This window comes from Lepisosteus oculatus, chromosome 2, assembly GCF_040954835.1.
Source record: "Lepisosteus oculatus isolate fLepOcu1 chromosome 2, fLepOcu1.hap2, whole genome shotgun sequence".
Lineage (NCBI taxonomy): Eukaryota > Metazoa > Chordata > Actinopteri > Semionotiformes > Lepisosteidae > Lepisosteus > Lepisosteus oculatus.
Window position 1 is genome coordinate 35,834,788 of NC_090697.1, and position 16,297 is coordinate 35,851,084.

Here is a 16,297-nt window from a genome sequence, read left to right on the forward strand (position 1 = left end):
CTTCTGTATGGCACTGTCGTAGTGCAAAGGGCAGCCACGCCTTCTGCCTTGCATAGAAATGACCAATTTAATGAATCATTGGGCTGCTTATGGGTGTTTATAATGTACCATTTTCAATCTCCATTTCAAGGTAATGCTTCTACGTTCTGTCTCATTTAATTAATTGCATCAGAAGTCAGACTTGTTTCCCTGACACTTTTACTTTCTCTGTTAAAGAGGACTATCAGCTCAGATTTTAAAAATTGACAATTATAAAGCTTAATAGTGTCACTACTATAAAGTTGAATTGTGCTTGATACTCACATTTTACTACTGCTGAAATGGTTTCTTTTCTGATTTTTCTTTCTCTATATTTGGTATGAATATGAATGAATATGGTGTGCTGCATCTGGGATTTGCAGCAGATTCTGTCATAGTGGTCTGTAAACGATGTGTGTATTCAAGTAAAAAAAAAAGAAAACTAAATTTCATAAGATATCCTTTATACAGACATTTACACATTTTCATTACATGCAGGTAAGAGACAGTTTCCTGAAAAATCATGTCTTAATTACCCAGAGAAGGTGTGTTGGTCTAAATACCTCTAATTGTTTTTAACTGATTTGTGGGTTTCAAGGACTTAAATATATAACAAAGTAATGAAACAATTTATGATAAAGGCATGCCTTCATATTGCATCTTGGATCTGTTCTTAAAATGACAACCAATGACCTCTAATTTCAGGGCCCCTTCCTTGTCTATGACTAAAATTATATTTTGGTGAGTAAAAAGCATAGTGGCTTGTCTATGTACTAGACCTGACTGCGTCAAGCTGTTCTTCCATGGGTAATTTAAGTCTATTATGGTATACTAAATGTGAGTTCCAAGTTTTCAATGTTAATGGTATCATACAGATTTCAGTCTGTTTCTAATCGCCATATCTAGTCTGGTCTTATTCAGCTTTGACAAGATTATTTCCTTCACTGGTCCATTTCAACTCTTTCAACAGTTTATGAGTAAGGTAATTTTAATACCAGTTTCGTGTTTACAAGATAATGAAACTATTTGGTTGACAAAATCTCCTCCTTTCTACTAGGTTCTGAGCTCATGCCCAAAGCCCTTTCCACTAGGATTGTTGGAGGTATCTGGTGGTTTTTCACACTGATCATCATTTCATCATATACTGCTAACCTAGCAGCCTTTCTAACAGTGGAGCGCATGGAGTCACCAATTGATTCAGCAGATGACTTGGCAAAGCAGACAAAAATTGAATATGGAGTAGTGGAAGATGGAGCAACAATGACTTTCTTTAAGGTAGGTTACTTGAGTAATCTGTGCATTTTTTAAAGGCAGTCAAATTTGTCCAGACACTTTGCAGGACATTGCTTCAGTATGAAGAGATCCCTGCACATCAAATTGGATTCAGGGTAAGAATGCTTTGTTTCAAAACCTCTGTTATTGTTACTGGTAACAGTTATTGGTAAAGAAGGTATGAATTAACATTCAGATATATTTATATCAACAGTATGTCACATTTACATACATTTGTTTGAAATATATACTGTAACAATATATATTAGTATGATTATTTGAAGGAAGAGAGAATCTCACATTTTAAGAATTTTTCATACTACTTTGGGATGTTATTATGAAAAACCCATATCTATATATTGGAATTTTTAAGACAAATTATTTCTTACCTTCTTTAAAACTATCCATTTGAAAATCTCAGTATCTTATAGTTGAGGCAGGCAAATGGTAGCATAGAAACAAACAGCACTTTGAGTATAATGTATACCAGAAAACTAGGGATTGTAGTACAGTTCCTAATAGAGTGTTTAATAGGTATGTACATTATGGTAATACATTTTACAATTTTCCATTGTTATAAACAAACTTAAAGTTAATTGCAAACGTATTCAGACCCTTCCTATTGTGTCCTGTTTTGTGAAATTATAAAATAATGCATATATGCCGTAATATTTTATTCAGAACCTTAATGTTCAAAGTATCCATCTTTGCATGCTGGCATTGTGCAATTGTCATTGGCATCACATTGGCAACCCTTACCACTTTCTTTCTTGCTTAGATACTCAGTTTGGAGGTAGCTAAATAGTGTCTGGGTGGCATACAGAAAGAGGACACTCAACATTTTGTGCGGCTTATTAAGTTATTTTTTCACCTGAATTAATTAAGGTTTGACACATCAAATAGTTTGATACTTATGCAATCATGACTTCAGTTTTTCACATTATTTGTTGACTTTTTTCTTATATTAATATTAAAATTTGAGTGGGGAGCAGTGTCACTTTGAATTAGCGAGGTTAATTCCACATTTCAGCTGTAGAGCCTTCTTCAAGTGTGAGATAGAAAATGTTAACTGGAGAGAATATAATAATTATCATAATAATTGCTTACACTTATATAGCGCTTTCAAATTCAAAGTGTCATAAACACAAGCTTTACGGAAACGACACTTGTTTTTTTGGGAAGATTGTAATCACAGGACTAAAAATTACTTGTTAAATACTTTTGTATTTAATGATGTTTCACTCAAATTGATGTAGTATAGTACTGTTCAGTATAAATTTGCACAAATATATGTAATTTTGGATAAAATAATATCAAGTAAAACTAAAAGTAATAAGAGTCTGTCAGCATCTTTGATTTGTGGACAGCACTCTTCCATAGAAGTTTAACAATAAGATGTTTTCCATTGCTAACCTGTTAGTTTTAACAGGGTAAGATATTAAACTATTATTCAAACCGTTGGAAACATGTATTTCCAAAATTAGTATTTTTTGCATTTGACTGTGCCTGGTGGCTCAGATTTAAATTATGTTTGACAAACTTTCCATGTATCTATTTAGTCATGTATCAACCATATTACATGAATAAAACTACTATGTATTTTAGTGAAGCTGCAATATTGTAGTAGGTACTGAAAAAATAATTGGTTCACTGAAAAAATGTTTTTATTATCTAAATTTTGTATCCCCTCTTCAATGTGATAGTGAATTAAAACAATTGTAATTATGTTTGAACATAGTATTTCAGTATTTCTTGGAAAGCAATGATGGCAGTTATCATGCTTGTGAATAACAACATTTACCAATTCAGTTTAGTTAAGTGAAGTATTCTACAATACAGTGTTGAAAATGTTTTGACACATAGCAGCTGTTCTTTATTATTATAATTATTTTTAGTATTTCCACTAATGGCGTCAAAGTCGATTTGAGAAGAGCAACATAAGATGTGCCATTTGTTTATAACAACACATTTTGTTCATGTACACGTTTTACATAATCTGCTTATTAATTGACCGAGATTGTTACAGACTTGCATTTATAAAACTAATGTGTATTTGAAAAAAAAGACAGTAGTCTTAAAGAGTCCTTATGAAGCTATATGACAAAAATACATTAACATTTTATTTATTGAAAACATCACACATTTATTGCATGGAAAGGCACCTTGAATTTTCTTTTTGTACAGGCTTTAGAATTTTCTACCACTTGTATTTTATTAATAGCCATTAATACTACATTTACAAAAAGTGTTACAATTTAAAATAATAATAATCCTTAGCTATTTTTTATAAACAAAATACATTTTTGTGTGTAGAAAAAAAGTGATTATTTAGAAATTTGGAATGAATTACAGTGTTTATATGTTATTTGTAACACAATATGCATTAGATGACAGCAGAACCCTGAGCTGCAATACATTCCAGGCAAATGTTGCTTATAGGGAGAACGGTTAGGTAATGCCCATTGTACTTAGATTTAATTGGCACAATGTACCTAGAAAAAAAAGCTACAGGTATTTTAATTGCTTTCATTATAAATACACAATTGGTACTTGACTGCTGTGCTTATCAAACCATATTGCATTGTGAGGTTGTGGCACATTGTTGTTTGGTTTTACATACTGTACATGAAAAAAGCCATATGAAATTTAAATAGATCTTCACATTTTAATGTTTAAAAACATTACAAATCTTTCCTAATTTGGGAAATATTTTTGTTGCTAAAATATATCCTTTGCAATTAGCCTGTAGTGTTTACATAGAAACAACCATTCACTGACAATGATCTTTTAATATTGGAAGTGAAATTAGTCAGATTTCATCCAGTATGAAATGTGTTGAAAATCACAATTGCCTATCATGCAGTTTTGTATTACCGAACAATTGGAACAAGCTTAAATACTGACATTAGTTAATCTTAAAAATAGGCTGCATGGCAAGACTAACATTGGCTACAATGACACTAGAGAGAGTTGGACATGAATTTCATTAGAACATACTTACTCAGTTTACTGCTGATCTTCATAAAATGTAAAATAAATCACAAATGACAAATAATACTGTATATTATCAATTTGGTCATCAGTCTACAGCTAGATGAACGTCTCTCCCAAATTCTTACGTTAACCATTATCAGTACCTGTCCTAATCAGGTTATTCTTCTTACCTAACTGGATGTATTCTTCTAGTGTTTGGTCTCTTGTGATGATATGCTGCTATCTTATTTAGACTGTCTTATTTTGTGATGTGTTCATCGCATTAGCATTTTGCTTCCATATCATTTTTGTATTCAGGGCTGAGACTTACATGTGTTACAATGTGTTGTGTTTTTTGTAAATTGTGCTTCATTCTGTGAAGTGTCAAAAAGTGTTTGTAAACGTAACTATTCTCTCTTGTAATCATAAGAGCTCCTAATACTCGTTGCATGTTCAGATTACTTGTCCTAATATAGTAATTTCAGGTGGTCCACGGTTTTGAACTCAGTTCTGAATCTTGAAAGCGCATTGTTTGGCTTGAATCTTGAAAGAATAATGTCGTGCACTATTATTTTTATAATCAATACCCGTTCTACTTCTTTTAGTTCTTCAGTTCTTTAGTTCTGTTTATTTGTTATTGTAATTACACAAATAGAATTTGGAATATTGGTAAATTAAATTGTTTAGGTGATGGTACTATAATATTTTAGATCACAATTTTATATACAAATTAGTTTTTTGGTGTAGTTATTAGGAAATTCTAAAATGAATATATACAGGCATTGTGATGCCCTGAAATAAACATAGCATCTTTCAATTTGATTATGTACTCCTGTTTGCACCCTGAGTTCAGTCATAACATCATATAAATGGTTACACGGGTGAGAAGGCCATTTGGCCCATCTAGCCCATTTGGTAGTTAGTAGCTAATTAATTCAAAGATCCCATCCAACTGTTTCTGGAATAAAACCAAATTATTAGCTGCTTGCCTGGATAGCTTGTTCCATACTTCACCATTCCTTTGGTTAAAGAATTGGCTCTTGTTTTCACTTTTCAGTGCACTTCCACATAATTTCCGCTTGTGTCATCTTGTTCATGTTCCTTGTTTACTCTGCAGAGGTCCACCATGTCTGGGTTGTTTTTTTCAGTGCATTTGACAATTTTGAATATTCAAGACTTATAAAGGTTCAGTTTGTTCAGTCTGTCAGTGTAAGACGTTCTTTGAAGTCCCAGAATGTATATTGTTGCTCTTCTCTCAACTTCCAAAGCTGCAATATCTTTTTTGTAACGTAGTTACAAAAATTGTATACAATATTCTAAATGAGGCCTATCTAGTGCGTTATACAATTTTAACATGGCATGCTTTGATTTGAATTCTACACTCTTCCCTATATACAGTAGACTAACATTTCTTTGCCTTTTTATTCCTTCCCCACATTGCCTGGAAGATATAAGCTAACTGTCGACATAAACAAGTCTTTTACATATATTGCGTATTCTAGCTCAGTGTTTCCCATTTTTTATAGTTTATATTAGCATGCATACTTTTAGTGCCTGAATGCAAAACCCCGTGGTTGTCTATATTAAATGCCATCTGACAAGTGTCTGCCCAGACTTTCAGTTTGTCTAACTTTTCTTTAATCTTAAGTGCACTTAATATTTCCTTGCTTTGTGCTCTAGGCATCTACTCCACACATCTTCATAATTCAAGTGTGATTTAAAACATCTTATGTGGAATGCACAATAAACATAATGTGCAATGTTTTGGTTGACCCATCAAATTCAGAATGCAATGGCCTGTCAACGCATTTGTCCTTGATACTGGTTCACTTGCTTGGGGTGCCCCTTACAAACGTTAAGAATTTTACAATGCCCGTGATTTTCTGCTTTTTTCTGCATGTGCCAACCTACAGATTATGCTGAAACACCTAATCACATTTCACAGAATTATTCAATCTAACCTTCAGATGCACAATTCTGAAAAGTTAGGTCCAATCTTTCAGTGAGGCCTGGGACAGAACTTAAATATATACTGTACTGTATATGTCTTATAGTTTTGTTACATGTTAACTATTTCTTTAGAAACTACTTCACAGTTTCTCATTTTTGTAGGTAAATATTCATCATTATTTCAGACTGGGGTAAGATATTAAATAAATTAGTGTATTAAAGATCAGTTTGCTGGTTTTCAAAAGTGGTGTATTCCTAAACAATGCTTGATAATGGCATGTCATTGCTCTTTAAAATGTAATTATAATAATTCCTTACACTTACATAGCGCTTCTCTGGACACTCCACTTAAAGCACTTTACAAGTAATGGGAATGCCCCTCCACCACCACCCATATGCAGCACCTACATGGATGATGAAACCGCAGCCATAGTGTACCAGTACGCTCACCACACATCAGCTATCAGTGGGGAGCAGAACAGAGTGATAAAGCCAATTCATAGATGGGGATTATTAGGAGGCCATGATTGATAAAGGCCCATGGGAAATTTAGCCAGGATGCCAGGGTAACACCCCTACTCTTTTTGAGAAACGCCCTGGGATTTTTAATGACCACAAAGAGTCTGGACCTTGGTTTTACATCTCATCCGAAGGATGGCACCTTTTTACAGTATAATGTCCCCGTCACTGTACTGGGGCATTAGGACTCACATGGACTGCAGAGTGAGTGCTCCCTGCTGCCCCCACTAACACCTTTTCCACCAGCAACCTTAGTTTTTCCCAGGAGGTCTCCCATCCAGGTACTGACCAGATTCACACCTGCTTGGCTTCAGTGGGCTGGCAGTTATAAGTTGCAGGGCTGGTTTAAATGTGTGCAGACTACCTTGTTATCGGATCATTGACATTATTTGGTGGTTATTAACCCCCAAAAGCTTTATGAACATGGCCATACTGTACACCTAGAAAGGAAATCTTTTTGAGATTTTTGTATGCGTTTAAAAGAAAAGAAAAGAAGCTCCCTGCAGTTTATGTAATTATTGACTCAGATTTGTTCTGGGAAAATACACTTTTAATGATAGTTAATTATGAAAATGCCAGCATGGGATACTTTTTTTAGGCAGTTTGAAACAGCATTCTTTTTATGGTGGTAACATCCCTATGGACTTACAACAATAACTCTGAATTATTTAATAACTGCTACCACTGTGTGTCTCACTTATTAGCTAATATAATTACATCTTATTAGGGCCCAAGAAATGCTATTATTTTTCACTCTTATTCCCTTGGTTGTTGATTTCTAAGTGAGAAGCTAACTGTTTTTCATAAGACATTGCCTAGAAGTTAGAAATATAAGTTGTTTTGCTGATTTAAGGGAGGGAGCAAAGTACTGGAAACATTCTTGCATATCCTGAAGACTAAAAGAAATATTGGATATTTTAAAATAACTACAATAACTACAATATCCACCAGGAATCAACTGAGCTCACCAGGCTCTGCTTGTGAGGTCTTTGGGTATTTCCTTTCTTTTAATTTTTAGATTCTTCCAGGGCCTTACTTTTTCTGTAATAATATGGTTATTTTGATTACATATTTTCTCTATGTACAATTGAAGGAAGGTTTGGTTTAATACATTTGTTATAAGCAGATATTGTTTATATAGTATTTATCTAGACAATATTTAGCTGCATATCAGTCACCACACATTTACCATATGTCAATTAAACACAATGTCATGAAATTATAAAAACATTGAATAAACATATGTGTGCATATATTAAAAATAATTTGATTATGTTGCAACCTCTCCAAATAAAATATGAAAAATAAAAATTGATGTCATATTATATGGCAAATGAAAGGACAAAAGAGGAAGATAGGTTTTAGGTTTTTTGGCACCATTAATTTGCCATTTAATAAGTTCTTTAATTTATGACAATTATTACTTGTATGGTGTCACTCTTAGGAGGCACAATGCCAATGATTTTGAAGTATTGTATTATAATGTATACTATAGCCTATAATTTTAAAAAATATATACTTATAAAAATAATGTCTTATCAAGGGAAACTTCCCTCAGACTCCCTTTGTGCAAAAAAGGGCTCCCTAGCCTCATTTTTAAATGCACTTTCCTGTGATAATAATAATAATAAACTTTATTTTATATAGCGCCTTTAAAGGTGGCTTCTCAAAGCGCTTTACAGGATGACAATAACAATAAATAAGAAGACTACAACAATAAATAAGGAGAATACACAAGATAAGACACAATTACAATATATAGAGGAGACCGTGGATGGTGGTACTAAGAAGAGCAGAGGGGTGAAGAATGGAACCAGTTATGTAAAGGCTTTTCTGAAGAAGAGGGTTTTGAGTCTGGATTCGAAGGAGTTTAGAGAAGGTGACTCACTGATATCCTTGGGCAAAGAGTTCCAGAGCTTGGGGGCATAACAGGAGAAGGCCCTGTCACCCATACAATGTAGATGGGCTTGGGGGACAGTAAGGAGGGCAGAATTTGAAGAGCGGAGGTTGCGAGGTGTGGAGTAGGGCGATAATAGTTCAGACAGGTACTGAGGTGCCAAGCTATGCAGAGCCTTATAGGTGAGCATTTTAAAGTATACAGAGAATTCTACTGGAAGCCAGTGCAAGGACTCCAGGACAGGAGTAATGTGAACACTTGCACTAGACCTGGTCAGGATTCTGGCTGCTGAATTTTGGACATACTGCAGTTTGTTCAGAGTAGATTTTGATACCCCTGCAAGTAGAGCATTACAGTAGTCAATTCGAGAGAATACAACTGTGTTGATCAGCTTTTCAGCCACAGTTAATAATAGCTTAGGATGTAGTCTTGTGATATTTCTAAGGTGAAAAAAAGATGTTTTGACAGTATTCTGCACATGTGGGTCGAATGTTAAGCCAGAATCGAATATAACCCCAAGGTTTTTCAATTTTGATTGAAGCTCAAGTACAGAGCTATCTACAGAAAGGGTTACAGGACTGGCTTTACGAAGTTGATGGGGGGTGCCAATAAGCATGACTTCAGTCTTGTCGCAGTTGAGATGAAGGAAGTTTTGAGTCTTGGGGGATAGAAACATTTAAAACAAGACATTCAAAAGAGGGAGGAGGTATAGTAATAGGACTTAGACTGTAAAAAAGGTTGTAAGTAACAATAATGCCCCCGCCTCTGCCTGAAAGACGTGGAAGGTCAAACAAACCATATCCAGGAGGAACTAGTTGGTTGAACAGGGGTCCATCGTTTTGTTCCATCTGTAGTTTCCAATTGGTCTTACTAGTGCATTGTATCATTTGTAACATAAAAGTAACATTAATTAAAATTTTGTTCTTTCAAATACAGTATATATAATAAATTACTCTCAGCCTTCTTTATTGTTTCCCTATATGGTGTAGAAGAAAAATAATGTGTTAATATAGAGAAACATATTTTTCATAGAATATTTACACATGCCCTAAGTTTCCCAACGTATATATATCATTTATGTTTTAGCTACCTGCATGCAATACAGATTCAGGATTGTATTTTGGACAGTAATTCTCTAAACACTGAATATTTTAGATTTTTTTAAAAAATTATGTACTATTGCAGTATTAATACTGTTGTAATATATCAAGATATTGGTTTTATGTAGAATTTGCCAAATCTAAGCCTCTTTGGATAATGAAAAATAATAATATTAACTTATAATATAAAAACATAAATAAACATACTGCATATAACCTAGCAGACTGGTGATAAGCCAAACAAATTACTGTATGTTACTATTTCTTACTTCACAGTGATGGTGTTCACCAAAATGTCTAAGCATCCAGCTGATGCACACCCATAGGTAAAGAAAGCAAAAAACATTATGCATTGCAAATAAAAATATTGCAAAAAAGCTAGAATGAAATGTTTTGGTGTGACAAACTGAATGTTGTTGGCATCTCAACCAAATATACAGCATCAAAAAGCAGAAGGAAGAAAATTTTAATTTGTTTACCGATAGTGTTGACAAATATTAAACTATTAATAAGATTTCTTATGTAATTATTATGTGTGCATTAATTATTATTCTTTATTTCATGTCTGCTGTTTACAGAATACAAACCCTTTCTTATATTCTAATACAGACCCGATCTTTTATTGTCTGAAATTTGGAAGAATCCAAAGTTCATTTCACTTTTGATCCTGAGGAATCTAGAACTGGGATCTTTCACCTGAATTCAATACCTATGTACTAAATGTCACTTCCCAGGTATTTGCCCAGTCAAATATTGTGAACCTTTTTGGATTGCCACTAAATTGCTTGCTTGTCCTCCTATTTTGGTTTCATCTGTGGATTTCACTTTTTACTGAGTATACACAAATCTAGATCACTGATACAAATTAGGAAGAATAGTGGTCCTACTGTAAAATAAATGTTACTGTAAAATAAATGTAAAATACATGTTTAAAAAGCTAGTTAAGCAAGTCTTAACTTTTCTGGGCTGAATATACCCAGAATCCAAAATTGTCAAAGTGACAATGAGTATATGAGTACTTACTGTCTACAATTGAATAATTAACCGTAGCACTTTATCAAAATGCAATCTTTCTAAATATTCCACATTATACCATGCTCAGGGTGTATCCATTATTGCTTGTTTAAAAAGCTAGTTAAGCAAGTCTTACCTTTTCTGGGCTGAATAAACCTCTGGATCCTGTAGCAATACAGATAATTTTCTAGTTAATTCATATTATTTTTTACACAACTTTACATCCAATAGAATTAAGAGTTATTGGTCCATATTCACTTTCTTTGATCTTGTTATCGTTTTTGTGGATGGGAGTTAAATTAACAAATTCCAGTGATTATTATCCCAGTCTTGAGTGTCTGATGTTTTTTTAAAAGTCTATAAAAACCTTTTCTTGTTTCCTTAAGTGCAATTCGCAGAATGCCATCAGACCATATAAATGTATCTATAAGTGCTTCTATTACCTCTTCATGTGACACTCCAATAACCATGTGGCCAATGTGGCAAATTTTGTTAACTTTAAAATGATCTCCCTCCAGACTAACAAGTGAAGCTTAAACATGCTTCTAAATATTCATTTAATTGAAAAGAAATACATTATTTGCTAGGGTACTAACTGTATCACCATACAATACATAGAATGTATATGGATAAGTACATATAATACCTTTCAGCATATATACAAGTATGCATATCCCTAGTTTATGCCTAGGTAATCTCAAAACCGACTTAGCTGTAATATAACATAAAGTGATGCTTTTGAATGTTTGTGGTTCACTGATAAAGTGTTAATTTGATAAATATATGTATTGCTTAGGCTAAATTAATGGTGTGAATTTGCTGCTTTCATAAGCTGAAAGCAAGACACTAGGGGGTAGATTTTTAACAGTTCACGAGTTTAGTTACTTATGCATCTGGCAGCTTGCATTTGTCTCTCATCATCATTTTTATCTGGAAGTTGCACACATCTGTGTTCCACCTTGAGATACTGCACCAAATAATTTGTTGGTTGTAAGCCTTCTTTATGATTTTTAAAGTAATGGACCTCACCTGTACTTTCTAATTATAGATGCAACTTGCTCATGGAACAAAAGAGGATTCAAAGTTTTATTAATAAAACTCTTAATAAAAGGCACAATGACAAAGATGACAATATCCACTAATTTAAATTTACAGACCTCTAGATCCATGTCTGTGAAATTTTCACATAGCAGTAAATTATTCATAAATACTTTTAAGATATAAAATCCACTGTTAAACTGCACAATATTTTGCTTTAAGATCTGGACTCTATACCTTACATGTATATGCATAGAGTTTTTTTACAGACATAAAATTAAGATGAACAGAGTCTTTCACAATCTTCAATTTCCAGGTGCACCACAAAGTTTACAGATAATTTTATCAAACACCTTGGTAAATTTATTAATTTCTTCATTTCAGAGAAAGGAAAGCAAAACAAAATAGATTTGTTAAAATTCAATGGGTTTGCTGAGATTGAAAGTGAGTAATGAGTTTGGATTAGTTCTTTTACATATGATCTGTCTGTGCACTCTGCACAACAGTGTTGAAAATTATTACATTTATTTTTTGCTGTGAGATCAATATACCTCCTCTGACACAATCGACAGATACTGAATTATGAAAGTAGACCATTATTAGTGATTAACAGCATGCTTTAGGTATTTACAAATTAATTCAATGCAAATGAGGTAGTGAAATGCAAATGTAAGTTTTCCCAATAAACCCTTATTTTCACTGGGTTATGGGAATAGGAAGGTACAGATTACATGTTTTTCTTCCAAGTGAGACATTTGCATTTTTCTTTCTGTCCTCCAGTTTTAGGTATGGGGTTTTCATAAACACTGTATACAGTACTTATACAGAGAAGTGCTGGATAGTGGGTCAGCTTTTATTTGTGGCAAGTAAATCTTTGTCACGACCGCAAACCCCTCCTCTTAAGGGCGCTCCAGCCTTTTCTTGTTTGCTTCATCTCCCCCACCTGTTCCCTGTTCCAGCCCCATTTCAGTTCCCCCTTAAAAGCCAGTTGCTGACGCTAATCCCGGCTCTGCATTGGTTTCCACATCATGCGAGCCCGGGACCTGAATGCAATTGGCTCCGTTATGGTTGTAAGTTCCTGTTCCCGTTCCCGTTTCCCCTGCCGGTTCCGACCTGGCTCTAGTTTTTAATAGTCAGTCCCGGATGGATCGCCTGGCTTTGGACTTTTGCCCTGTCTTTGGAATCCGCTTTTGACTCATCCCCGGATTGTTTGCCTCGGTCTCACCTACCCCGACCACTAGCACTGCATGGACACGCCCCCCTGTTTTCATTGCCGTATCCTTCATGACATTTTCCCCGTGTTTTCTTCACTTTTCCTTGGATCATGTCGTCTGCATAGGGTCCGGCAAGAACGCTTCGTGACACTTTCAAAAATTAGTCTGATAGAGAGTAGTACTGATAATAACAATGTTATAAATGATTAATTATTTGTATATCAAAATTGAATTATTTTTAGTTTTTTACCATTCCTTAATTTTGGGGAATTCTGATTTCTAACAAGGCTATGTGAGAAGTTTGCTTCTAGTATGTTATGAATACTTTAATCGAATAATCAACCATTTAGACTATGCATTACATAAAAAAATATAATATTAACAAAACATAGGATTATGGATATTAAAGTGTTGGTGCTGTACTGCTGTTTCAGTATTATTTAAACATGGATTCCTACTGTATATACTGTACATATATCCAAAAACATAATCTGTAAATATTTAGCTTTTTAATACTACATCAAAAAATGCTTAATATCATCAGTGCATACATCAGAGAAATGCAATCATAAAAAACACTGAAGCAGATTAGACATTTTGTAGTGCAGATAGAATATGTAGGCAATTTGCCCAAACTGAAATGGTGTTCTGACTGTTTACTGTTGTAATTCTCATAATAATATGTTGTTGCTTTTACAACCATCAATAATGCTGCCTTGAAAGCAGCATGTTTCGTTATATTTAGGTTAATAACAAGCAAAGCAGATAGGGAAATGGATGAATATAAATATTGTAAATCTGTCGATTGCCAGTCTAGCCTTTTTAATTTTTACTTTCTAGAAGACCAAAATCTAACTCAAAATGAAATCTACTGTACTCCTTATCTTATGAATTTCTTAAGGCATTACACTCCTCTAAAAGTTACACTTTCATTCATTGTAAATCACTATTTATTGCACATTTTTGAAGTATAACAATTTCAGGGCTTATGCTTATTTTCTAAGCTTATTCTCCAGTAACACATACCATTGGTATTGTTGTGGTTTGAAACAAATACAAAAGGACTTAGTGAATTATAATCCTGGTATTTCAACAAGTGTATTTCATGTATCTGAAAGAAGTGTGACTATAATGGAAAACCTTGTACTATATAGTGATTCTAGTGTACCAGCTCAGGGAGCAGGTAAAAAATGAATCAAGACATAAATTCCCCAAAATAGCGACTTTATTAAATTCTTAATAATCAGCACTCTATAGAAATTGATGGATCACCTTAAAAGACATTATTGGACCCCCCCACACACACACCCACATTTTATTTCTTGATTAAAAACAATCTTTCAGTACTAAAAGCTGTCTGGGTGTGATGAAAATAAAATCCCAATTCCTTCTTTAGTTTAATCTTCCATACAATTGTGTCATAAATTTGTAATTGTAATTAAGAAACTTAAGAAACTTGTACTTAAGAAAACACATGACTAAAAGAAAATTAGTGGTTTATTTTCACTTCAGTTTATTTTAAGTATGTGCAGAGAGCTTTGCCCTGATGGTTTGACTCACCTGAAGGCAATAGCTGTGTGTAGTGAGGCAGTATTTGAATAACAATATACTGTATGTGTGAGCATGTAGGGAGAGGCTGTGCTTATTTTGTTGGGGTGAGTTTTCTAAATTGGATATACAGTATGCAGTGTGAGAAGGAGAGGATGTGTGATCTCTAATCTCATAATGGAATGTCCTGGTCCAGCTAGGATTTCAAGGTTCTGTGTGAAGCCAGGGATAGTCCAAGTCTTGGTCATGGAAGATGGAGATTAGTACCAGCTGATGGGACCACAGTATAGGTAGCAGAGTGGGATATAAAGACTGGAAAGAGTACATTAGGACAGGAGATTAATGATTTAAGCAGTAGTTGATCATTTTGTCTCCTCACGTGACAACCTATGACACTGGAAGCTGTCAATAATATTATAGTTAACATAAGGACTAAAGAGATTAGTTTTCAGCTTGGATTTAAAAGCTGAGACAGATGATACATCTTTAACTTTCTCACAGTTTCATAGTTTTATAGTGACTGAAAGCTCTGCCACTTATTTTTATAATGCATATTTTTATTGATGTTAGGGAGTTTGAGTTAGCCAACCTTCTGAGATCTGAGGAAGTGTTTGTTAACACAATTCGATTTTCAGCAAGCGACACTGTCATTTTTTTATAATTTATTTATTAAAAAATATATAAAACAGAATCTTTTTTTGATTTTTAGATTAGTAAATTGCTGTGCTTAAACTTGACTTGTGTCATTTAATCATAATCCAGTCTTATAACAGCAATGCTACTTTACATTTAGTTGATACAGTACATGTGTCATTATTAATTTATTTTGATTAGGAATGCCATTTTCTATTGCATTTTTAATATTATATTTAAAGAGAAAATGTTTTTTTTCATATTTATACACTATAATGAATGCACATTAAATAGTAATGTCCTTATGCTACATATGGTATTAATGGGATATTACAAAGACTGATATGTCACATTTGTGCCATCAAACAGTAGCACATTCGACAATTAAATCTAAGATCATGTGAATGATCCCCCCCACAAGCAATTTTATCTTATCTATGTAAAAAGAAATAAAATGTTAATGTACAATTGAGTCAGGTCACTCCTGTGATATGACCTCACATGCACAATGACCAATGAGTCTGTAGATCTTGTCACTTGGAATCTACAGTATATGGAACTAAAGGAGCCTTCTATTACAGTATACCCCCTCTGCAGAGATAAAATGCATAAATGCCTTTTAAAATCCATTTTATTGGATATTTGAATAATGCATATTGTTTGTACCTCACAGATCCTGATTCCAACCTCAGGCATATCTCTTTGTTGCGTTTGCATGTTGTCCCCATGTTTATGTTTGTCTTTGCTAAGCTTCATCTCAAGACCCAAACATGTGATAGTTAGGTTTGATTGGCTATTCTTAACTAACCCTTTCTCCATGGCCCTGCAAAAGAATGACATCCTCTCCAGTGGTAACATTGTTGTCTGTCCCACTTTGCACCCTAGGATCTGGCTCCGACAGGATCAGTGTTAGTCATGTAAATGTTGAATAAATAAGTGCTTTACAAAAATAAAATAATTTATTTTTTTCAAATATGTTTAATGTTTAAAAAATGTTTTTAGAAGGATTTTTGTCCTCAGAAAAGCAACCATCTCTGTTGGTATGCTTTAGAATCTTTTTAAAAGAAAGAAATTACAGTATGGTTAATTTCTCAAAAGAATGGAATTGTGTTTAATTTGAC

General features: G+C 33.7%; 1 protein-coding gene across 1 annotated transcript in view; it reads left to right on the forward strand.

Annotated features, from left to right (window-relative positions):
• Positions 1 to 16,297, forward strand: part of grik2 (glutamate receptor, ionotropic, kainate 2) — a 243,416-nt gene that overhangs the window by 187,447 nt on the left and 39,672 nt on the right. Inside the window, 1 exon segment of the mRNA XM_006625959.3 lies at positions 1,076 to 1,293. Coding sequence (XP_006626022.2) covers positions 1,076 to 1,293 — 218 coding nt within the window.